This window comes from Lutra lutra, chromosome 12, assembly GCF_902655055.1.
Source record: "Lutra lutra chromosome 12, mLutLut1.2, whole genome shotgun sequence".
Lineage (NCBI taxonomy): Eukaryota > Metazoa > Chordata > Mammalia > Carnivora > Mustelidae > Lutra > Lutra lutra.
The window spans coordinates 70020600-70031680 of NC_062289.1; the positions used below are offsets into that span (position 1 = coordinate 70020600).

General features: G+C 46.3%; 1 gene segment (V, D, J or C); it reads right to left on the reverse strand.

Moving 5' to 3' along the window:
- Positions 1 to 1365: 1365 nt before the first annotated feature.
- LOC125081797 (immunoglobulin lambda variable 1-40-like) lies at positions 1366 to 10489 on the reverse strand. The segment is given in 3 exon segments: positions 1366 to 1472; positions 9925 to 10227; positions 10341 to 10489. Coding segments are annotated over 3 exon segments (534 nt in total).
- Positions 10490 to 11081: the final 592 nt, after the last annotated feature.

The following is an 11081-nucleotide window of genomic DNA, read 5'->3' on the forward strand; positions in this document are numbered from 1 at the left end:
CAGCAGCTCTACTTTCCCAGCATACATCTTGTAGATCTTCCTAAGAGGTGTCAGAATTAAGAAGAAATGAAAAAAAAAAGTTCATTAGTTAAAGATCTTAAGGGAACAAAGGGAATGCAATAATTGGCAGTCTTTCCCAGGCCAGGAAATAGTCTAACCATATCAGAGACAGAAAATCAGTGGTGAAACCCTCAGTGCTATTTCCAAGGAAACCAGGCCCCACAATTCCTACCCTAGATAAGGAACCCAAACACTTCCAGTGTAATCTGGCTCTGGGAACAGGTTCTCCTTCCCCTTCCCCCCTTCCCCCCTTCCCCTTGTGGGACAGCCATCTCTGCTTCATTATAATGTGAAGAGCCCAGTCTCCAGTAACATAGCAGAGGATGCCTGTAGAGCCCCATGTTCTCAGTCCTCCTGGCTCACCTTATTCCAACCTTGACATGGGGTGACAAAGCTCCCCTTATGAATATTCATTCCAAATACTAAATAAAAAGAACTGACTCTCTCCTGTTCTCAGAGTTAAGGTTGTGCAAGTCATTCCCTGTGATGTCCTTATTTGCTGCAAATACAGATTCCTTTGTGTGTACACACCAGGCTCTGTCTCCAAATTTAACTCAGGATGAAACAAACTCACATTAATTCCCACATGCATTCCCACTTTCTTCTCCCTCCCTCTGTATATAACTTATAGTACTTAAATGTAAAACTGATAATATATGATATGTATATGTACCATGCAACTTGTAACATACATATGATAAAATGTTTATATATAATCTATAGTATTTTATATTAGATATGATATCAATATTTACTAGAATATATATATTATAATGATATTCATATTCATTCAATATATTGTACACATTTAATGTATGTTTATATGATGTATACATACTATACAGATTTCATAATATATATTATATATAATGCAATATTTTATAATATGTAATATTTACTCATAATTTATAATAAATATGAAATATATACAAATTTTTCCTTTCCCCCCTAACCAAGACCCCAATGCCCTGGATAGCACAGTCTGACAGGGAGGGCCCTGGAAGGAAAGCTGGAGGTTATAAGGTGACAGGCAGAATGAGGCTTTGTTTGGAAGCAAAGTAGGGCAAATGCCTCCCCCATCCCAGGATATTTTTCTCTTCAGGCCTAAAGGGGACTCCTTGTCTATGAGGGAGGAGGTGATAGAAGAAGCATGGCATGACAGAGAAGCCCCAGAGTTTTGCTGGCTGAGGCCACACTGTTGGCATTTCCCCTCCCCTGCCCAGGGATGTCTTGCTCTAGACCCAGGTAGCATGGCAGGTGAGTTATTTTCATGATACAACTTCTCCAGGCGTGGGCCTTTCTGTGTCAGTCTGAGCACCAGCCTGGGCAAGGATGCCTTGGGGTAGAAAGTGAGGCAGGAAGGAGGGAGTGAGTCAGAACTGATTCCCCATGCTGCTGCGGGGACACAGGAGCTGCAGTCACACAACAGTGAAGACACTGCCTGCCAAGTGTGCAAGAATTATTAGAGTATTTCCCTAGTTACCTTGGACCAGAAGCCTGTCCTCACCAGTCAAGTCCCACAGCGGCACCTGCTGGGCTGAGACAACAAGCTCTCCAGGGCCTCTGACACCTCCCAGTGCTCTTGGAAAGGTGTCCAGACTTGTGTAATTGGATGTAGAATGTTGCCACTGCCCAGGGCAGCAGAATGAAGAGGTGCCCTCTGTGGTGTTTCGGGCTGACAGTTTTTCCCCAGGTCTGTAATGATCTCTGGATCTCTGGATGGCTAAATACATGGTGTGTTGCACACTGCTTATGTTAGCAGATATTTCAGGATTACCTGACATTGGGGTTTACCTCTTCCAGGAGCTTGGGTCATAATCAGTCTACTGTCATCTTGAACCAAGTAAAAAAACCAAGCTAACATAAAAAATAAATAGATATTAGTAGGATCTGACATGTGCATGACCAAAGTTCAGGGATGCTTGCTAGAGGTGGTTCACATCTTGTAGTAATTCTACACGGACTCGTCATCTAGTTTGACAGTTGTTGCTGTTGTGTGGGTTTAGATTCTCCTGTGAGGTCCCCTGAGCCTGCAGTACAAGGACTTATGAGCCAGTCTCTGCCATGAGAACAGAATGGTGCCAGGGAAGTAGTTCTTCTACTCCTGCTGACTTTTCTGGGTTCAAAGTTTCCTTGAAATTTAGCCTGAAAGATGCTTACATATTTGACTCTCTTATATACTTAATACTTTTTAAATCAACTTTATAATTTTAATTAGTATGAAGATTGGTATACACTGAACATTACTGTAAAGGGAGCCCTCATCAGTTGAGGGGTTCTTCTATCTGTCCTACACTGAAAACCCTCATGGACTAATGTGGAACTCATGGGGATTGAGTGTCTAATATCTGAATCCAAAGAACAGACATTTATTCAAAACCCTCCAACAAGCAGGGGGTGAGCAGTAGACATTGTGGGATTACACTGGGGGCAACAAGCTCATGGAAGGACAGCATTGAATGTGGAGATGGATTTGGGTGTTGTTGATTACACGTTCACAATATTAAGTCGTCCAACTGATGGATGTGGGCTACTCTCACTTACTTAAATCTTCTTAGTATTTTCGGCAATCCTTTGCACTTTTCAGTTTACAGGACTTTTCCCCTACTTGGTTAAGTTGACTCCTAAAAGTTCTATTCTTTTTGATGTTACCTTAAATGGAATTGGTTGTTGTTGTTGTTGATGATGATGTTGTTGTTGCTGTTGATGTTGTTATTTAATATCCTTGGGGGCTTTGCTGTGGATGTAGAGAAAATCGCCTGGTTGTTGTAGGGAATTTACTACGTGAACTCCTGTAGTTGATGCTAGACAGATACAGCTTATAGGTGATAATAGAACTTGTTCTCTCTTTTGGAAGAGTAGGAACATGTAATTTAGCAGGCGGGACTATGAGAAGGAAGCTCTGAATCCGTGAGCATGAAATGAGTGATCTCTGAATCACTCTGAAAACAGACTCTGAACCAGATTCTGAGAACAGGATGAGTGTAAAAATTAAATTGAACCTGCACTGCCTACAATACCTATGGATAAATCAGAAATGCATAAAGTTTATTTTTTTTAATTTTTAGTTTGAGAAATAACTCATTAATAGGTTCTAGAACTTGTGTAGTTCTTTGTGAAACACATATTTTGGAAGCACCATTTTCTGACTGGTGCAGGTAAAGAAGTAATCGGGAGGCTCAGGAAGGAGTCCATTCTGTGCTTCTAAAACAGTGATTCTGTCAGGACAGAGAGGAGAGCTCTGCTTCCAGCTCTCTGTCTCCTCAAGGTGCGTTACCTGGGAGAGGACACCAAACTCCCCATACCCAGGCCCTCTCTGCTGGTTGACCAGCTCCCCACTCCCTACTCCAGTCTCCATCATCTCCAACCAACATCCCGGTGGACCCAGACTCCTCTTTTTCGAGAGGGCCAGTGACATCCAAAGATAACCTTTCAAGCTTTGACACCCACCTTGAACTGTTGGATTATGTGAAGATAGAGGGAAAAATTCATTCCACTGCACTAATTTAATATTATAGTTACATTGGGACTGTGCAGTTAAAAGCATAAACAATGCTTAGTATAAATTATCCGAAGATAATTATACTTTTATTTCATTGATTCATATACTCCAAACCTGAGACTTTTTCAGTTATGTTTTTTAATTTATACAATTTGTAGTGCATTTATCCTCTGCAATGAGAGCCAGATATTCATCAATGTATCATTTTCACATATAATATTAATAATTTGGCCAACATAAAAAATAAATAGATATTAGTAGGATCTGACATGTGCATGACCAAAGTTCAGGGATGCTTGCTAGAGGGTAATTCATGTTGAGGGGATGGGGATCATTGAAGTGAATGCTTAGGTGAGGAGATTGCCAAAAAACCATCAGTTCTCCCCCAGACCTGTGTGTCTGTCCCACCTCTGAGATCCCCATGTGAGGAAGGAACTGAATGAGGACACTCAAGAAGACACATGGATCTTCACCAGAACATTGGCCCCCATGGGATGATGCATCTTCTCTGTATGGGGAAGTTGTTTGTGACCAAATATGATTCCACGTGTGGGTCCCATATGTGGTTCTGGTCATGGACAAGGGTAGGTATGAGAAGGGGAAGGTGGAAAGAGAAATAAGGAACAAATTCTCGGAAGGGATCGAGAGGAACATGGTCCAGGGAAGAGCTATGACTTGAAATGTTGGCAAAAGGGGAGAGAGGTCCCTCAAGGAATTCCAAGTGAAGGTAGGACCCCCCCTGCTCCATCCACTGAGAAATAGAGTGGGATAGGGACTGTTCAATTACTCTTTGGAGTAGACTATCAGAGTTTTAGGGATGCCATGGCGCAGGAAGACGGTGAAACAAGGAAGCATAGGAGGAGGGAGGAGTATCTAAGGAGTAGAGAAAGGACTCCTGCCTAACTTGATTGCAAGTTCCCAGCATATAGTACCTGCTTCTCCAGAGGTGAGTTGTCTGAGGAATCTGCAGAATGTGGTGGAATGACTGGCTGAGGGCATGAGGAAGCTGGACAGGCACAGAGAACCAGCAAGAAAATTGACCTAGTCACTGGGACACCTGTGAATCTTAGTCGGTTAACTGTGTGATGTGTGATTTTGGCTCAGGCCCTGACTTCAGGTTTGCCCTCGCCTCTGGCCTCTCCAAATAAATAAATAAAAATAAATCTTAAGAAGAAGTAGAAGAAGAGGAGGAGGAGGATGGAGAGGAGGAGGAGGAGGAGGAAAAGGAAGAGGAGGAGGAGGAGGAGAAGGAGATTGATCCAGGCAGTGGTCAGGAAATTGTCAGCTCAGAGATGTCCTTGTGAGTTGAGCAAATTGTCATCTGTTTTACACACCTTGTGTCTTCCATTTTGTGGGAGTTCCACCCCCTTACTCCTCTCCAGACACCCCACAGCACTTCTCCCCATCAGAAGAACCTTGTTCCCACTGTACTTGATATTTAGTCAGCTGGACAGGGATATTAATTGTGCTGAGTTGGGTGTTCCTGCTGCTCCAGATGCCAAGGAGAGAGCAGGTGACTCTTCTGGAATCCCACATCAGGTAGGACTCAGATGGCAACACCACCTGCAGTGAGGGAAGGCACTCTTCAGTGAGCTGCACTTGGGTAACAGAGTGATCTCATGCGGATTGTATGTTGCAAAGGAACATGGAGCCATGCAGGAAATATAATGCCACAGCCTCCTGAGGCCCATTCTGGGACTGGGAACACCAAGTTTCAGTCATTCTTCTCCTTCGTTCTTAGGAATATATGTTCATGCAAATATGCTTCTGCCACCACCCCCCCATGTCTAATCCCTGCATCACTCTGGGTTGGTGATGGTTCTAGTCAGAGGAAGAAGGAGGAGATGACTTGGCTTCCCCAGGGGCTGAGGGAGACCAGCATCTAGTTTCTCCAGGGGGTTAAAGGCTCACAGTGGAGGAGAGTCACACACTTGGAAAGGTCATTGCTCCCAGTCCTGCCAGAGTAGGACTCCTTCCAAGTGGGAGAGAGGGGAGCATCAGTCTTCTCCCTTGTTGGTTCCTCTCATCCTCTTGATCTTCTCTCTCTGTCCATGTCCCCACTGCTTGTCTGAGACTGATTATTAGTACGGGGAAAACCTGGGAAGGCTCCCTGGCTACTGCTGGTATCAGTACATCATATAGCTGCCAACACTGATGCCCTGTTCAGGGTGCTGATGTGTCTGACCTTTGTTCCTGGAGATGCCCAGAAGGAGGGTGGCTGGATCAGCACAGGCTGGGACAGAGAGACTGCAAAGGCTGTCACTCATTGGTGATGGGACATTTATGCTGGGAGTTTCTGATGCTTAGGCATTAATAGTATCTGGGAGTCTCCCTGAGAAGTCAGATGATGGCCCTACCTGATCAGAGAGAGAAGATCAAGAGGAAGAAAGGAGTCCTGGCCATGGTGACACAGCCTCTGAAACCCACAGTGAAGCTGGCCTGTCACAGGCTTGTCTTATCCTCCCTACTTCTCCCAGGGAAATGAAAATGCTTCTTAATGCAAATTTGTCTCCCCTTCCAGACCCTCACAGACCCCACTTGATTAGTGATTCAGTAGCAGAGATAGGACCTGAGGACAAGAAGTCTCAGGGAAGGGCCTGCTGTGAGTGGGATCCAGGAGGGGATGGAGGGAGCAACTGTGGGGACACCCACAGAATCGTGCACAGGAGCCTCCACCAGGCCCTGAGGCACCAGGCTGGTGCATCTCATCAGGGACCACAGGAGAGAGCTCAACCTCTGCCCAGCCCTGAAGCCAGAGGCTCCCCCAGCTGGCAGGGTCCCATTGCAGGGCCCAGTTAGATTCACAACGCCCCCTGCTGGTTGCATTCCTGGCTGCAGCAGCCTCAGCGTCTTGAGGTTGACATCCAGATCTATTAACAGTCTTCGACAATGACCCAAACAACTGTGCGAAGCACTATTTTGGGTCTGATTGAAAGAACATGAGTACAATGTCTGCAATTTGAGAAGCTTCCAACATGAGGGTAAGTCATCAAGAAATAAGCACTCCCAGGAGGATGGGAATGTCCAAAAAACTGAAATCATACAAAAGAGTGAGATTATCTCACCTCCTGGGACATTGAGAGAGCTCCTCCAAGGAAGGGCCTTCCAAGTTCATCTCAAGAGAGGAGTGACCATGTCCTGCACATGGAGTCATAGAAGGAAAATTCAAACCAGCCCATGAATACACTCAAGCCAGGATGAGACATAGCAATTTCATAGAAGGAAATCCATCTGGTGACAATGTGAACCCAGAATGGGAGGATGGACACAACAGTCTGAACAGACTGAAGACCCTGTGTGGTCTGGGAAGAACAACTGATGCAGGAAACAAGAGGCAGGGATGAAGGCAGCTGTGCTCAAAGGACATGCTCAGGATTGTGGAGCAGAAGGAACTCGGGGAGAGAGGGAGGAAGAGTTTAGTGTGAACTGGGGGTTTCTGCTTTGACTGACCCATTGGGTGATGCTGCTGTTTACTGCAGTGGAAAATTAGATAGTAAGATGCTTATCTGTTCATGAAAGAGTTGAAGATCTGGGAAACAAGCAGAAATACAGAATTTAAAGTTCAGAAATGGTAGACCCTGACCTTGAGTGGCAGTAAGCAATTACCTCAGTGATGCTGGTGTCCAGCTGGGATGACCAGTCTCTGGAGCAGGTGTGGACACATAGGAGGGACAGGAGCCTGGGACAGAAACCCGGACACTGCCTCCATGTACAGAGTGGGTGACAGGAGTTCTGGAAGCAGAGTTTCTCAGTCCAGGCTGGATCCCATATTCAGTCCCTTCATCATTCCTGCAGCATGTGTGTTAGAGACGTCCTACCTTCTGCTCAGGCTCTCAAGTGGTGAGCTGGGTGAAAGAATAAGATAAGACTAACCCCTCTTTGACTTTCCCACATAAATGTTCCTGGGAAGGCTGAAGACAATGAAGATGAGTTTGGTGGTGATGTTTGCAGACCTTCACATGCCAGGGGCAGGAGGAGTCATTTAGAAGAATGAGTGTGAATGTCCAAGGTCAAGCTGAAGTGCCTGGGACAGTGGGCATCATGAAGAAATGGGAACAAAGAAGAACCCAACTTCTCACCCTACCTGCACATCCGCAGGAACTTCAGTCACGGGGAGGCAGAGCTACAGACTCTCTCTCATCCCCTTCAGTCCCCAGGGGGAGGGGCACTGAATTCTGGTCACTAGTCTGCACCCCTACTTCTTCTTTTTGGTGTCTGTCATGGGGAGGGGACTCTGAGGACCCAGATGAGCCCTAGAGGTCCTGAGATGAAAGCAGCTGGCCTTGGGCCCAGACTCAAGCAGGAGCAATTTCCATAACTGCCATCACATGATGGACCCAGGGACAGGATCACAGTGCCCATGCTGCCCTCAACCATGGTCCCCGCTGACAGACATAAGGGAACAAGAGCCCAGAGCAGAGTCCCCCACGCTTGCCTCCAGTGTATGGTTCCCCTGCCCAGTCTCCATAGAAGACAGGTACACTCAGCCTTCCTTAGGCTGCAGCTTCATGGCCTCTCTTGACTCAGAATCCTCCGCTGTGTCTCCTCCCCAAGAGCTGTCTCCAACTGCCTCCATGGCTCCATGTTTCTCCATTATTAGAGTGAGGCAGGATGTCAGCACTATCCCCAGGGCTGGGAGCAGAAAGACAAAGAGATCAGTGAACTTTCACCCAAGGACTACAGTGTGGGTCCCTAGAGGTTTGGTGTCTCTCTGTCTCTCTGTGTCTTGAACTCTGTGTCTCACCCCAGGTCGTTCCTCTGTCACCTGGGTCTCTAACCACACTCCTGGTGGGGAAGGCACAGGCTCGCTTTGTCCTCCCATGACCTCTGTGGCACCAGCTGTGTTGTATAATTTCCAGGTCTTGTAAATAATACACCTTCATTTTTCAAAGTTTCCTGTGTTATAGCAGAAGGGTGTCTTGCAGTCATAACAAGGACCACAAGAGCGGGTCCAACCACAACACTGGTTATGGAGAGGCTGAAACCTGCACAAAACATGAACTTCTGTTACTGAAGGGAGAACACTGGCTTCCACCATCTGTAATTATTGACTTATTTGTTCAATTCCAGGCACAGCTAGAAACATCACATTACTGACTACTAACCCATGGGACACAGCTCTGTCAGTGGGAATAAGAGGCTTATGTGAAGTTTCTTTTCCCCTTTGGAAAAACACCTTTCAAACTACTCAGGTCCACACCTGGCTTCCCTCCCTCTTCAGGGAGGCAAGTTCATATATTTTTAGAGGACGGGATGAAGTCGCGCTGTGCCCTCTGTCATGGACCCCAGACTCCTAAATGAGTTTCTACGCATGCACTAAGATGCTTTTGCTATGCTGTAGAGTTTACTGGGCTGTGACAACCCAGCCACACAGTGTGGCCACCATCACAGTGCCCTGCACAAGAGTGAAACCACCATAAATACAGTCGCTGCTTCACATATGCACCCTCCTCCTCCATCCTCACCTCCTGTCAATCCCTGGCTTCTTTACTGCCTCTGGATTTCTGCTTTATCCAAAATGTGATACAACCACAATTATACATAATGCAGCCTTTTAGATGTTCTTCTTTCCTAAAAAATTTAAAATTTTTTAAAACCTTTAAAATTTTTAAAACCTTTAAAATTCATGCATATTTTCAGAATTGAGAGCATATTTCCTTTACGTTCTGACTGATATCCCGTCATATTGGAGGACAACTTTGTTACTTCAAGCCTTGGTCATTTTATGAAAAGCTGGTATGAAAATTAGTATGCAGATTTTTTACTGCTTTGAGGTGAGATTATGAATAGTTTCCATAAGCATTCACGTGAGCTTTTTTCCTTTGAAAGGTTTTCTTGTGTGTGTGTGTGTTTCCCCCCTTTGGCTTTTATAATTTTGAGTTTGGCATTTTTTATGTATTCCATACAAACATCAAACACTAACCAGAACTGGTCATCTGGTTAAAGCTAAACCAGAAATGATTCCAGCTGCACAGAGAGCTACAGCAGGAGCCTTGCTGAGGGACAATGCTGGCCTCATGACCTGAAAGAGTTCCATTTACTGAAAAATCAGAAGATGATAAATGAATGTACACTAGCTTAGAAGTAAATTGTTCCAACTCATGAGGAAAAACTTTGTATTTCCTTTGAGACCCTTTGTCTACAAATGGGTTCCTCTGAGTGACTGTGAGAGCAGAAAGGAGAGAAGCAACCATCATTCCCAGGGGGTGCCCCAGGTTCAACCTGGGCCAGGGTGTCAATGAAAGAATAAGGAGAATCACAGGGGGAGACTAAGCAGGCAGCTTCTGGGGTGTTCATTCACTTTGCAAATGGGTAAGTAGGTTTTTGTCTCACTTCCCCACAGGCCTGTGACACTGTGTGACCTCTGAGACTACTGTCCCATGTTGCACAGTAATACTCGACCTCGTCCTCAGCCTGGAGTCCAGTGATGGTCAGGGTAGCAGTGCTGCCAGACTTGGAGCCAGAGAATCGATCTGGAACCCCTGAAGGTCGATTGGTATTAGCATAGATAATGGTTCTGGGGGCTGTTCCTGGGAGCTGTTGTTGCCAGCTTACATCATAACCTCCAATATTGTTGCTGCTTCCAGTGCAGGAGATGGTGACCCTCCCACCCAGGGTCCCAGACACGGAGGGTGGCTGAGTCAGCACAGACTGGGCCCAGGACCCTGCAAAAGGAAGAAACACAGAGAGGATGATGTTGTGGTCTGCAGACAAGAAGAGAAATAGGACCTCATATGTCCTCCTTAGGGACCCTTCCCCTATACCCACATCCAGTCACCTGTGCAGTGAACAAGGAGCGTGAGAAGGAGAGGGGACCAGGCCATGGTGCAAGTCATCACTGATCCTGCCTTCTGTGGCCCCACAGCTGAGCAGAGCCTCTTCAGTTCTCTCTCCCTCTTCATCCTGTGAGAGTGGGCGGGCCCATATATGTAAATAAGACTCCCAACTCTCTGAACCCTCTCCCATCCTGGGTCAAGTCCATCTGCCTGAGGATGTCGTAGGTGTGGGCAGAGGAAGGTCTGTGTGGGGCCAGGGGTGGGGATGTTCCAGCTGTGAACCCAGACACAGTCAGGGCCAGGTGGCCCGTCCCACATCTGATCACCTCTGAGCCCTGATAAATGGACACAAGCACCCACTGATGTCCAGACTCAGACACATCCTTGTGTGACATGTTGACCAGAGTTCATCAGAGAGTGGCATTCCCACTACACTGACCACTGTCTACTGCATTAGAGCCAGGCCAGGCCTCCCCTTATGTGGCCTCCCATCATCATAGGACAGACTTTATGCTGGACTCAGAACCTCAGAGTGAGTCTGTCCATAGCTTTCATGGATCAGAACTCAAACAGTGTCTCTGCACAAACTCCCCTTAGATCAGGATGAAGTTCAGTGCAATGACAGGTCCCCATGGACTCATGGGCCCTTGGGTGGAAGATGCAGAGCCTCTTCTTTTATGTGACTCCTCCGGGGTTTCCAACACAAGCAGGAGGAGATGGAGAGCATTTGTCTCCAGGTTGTG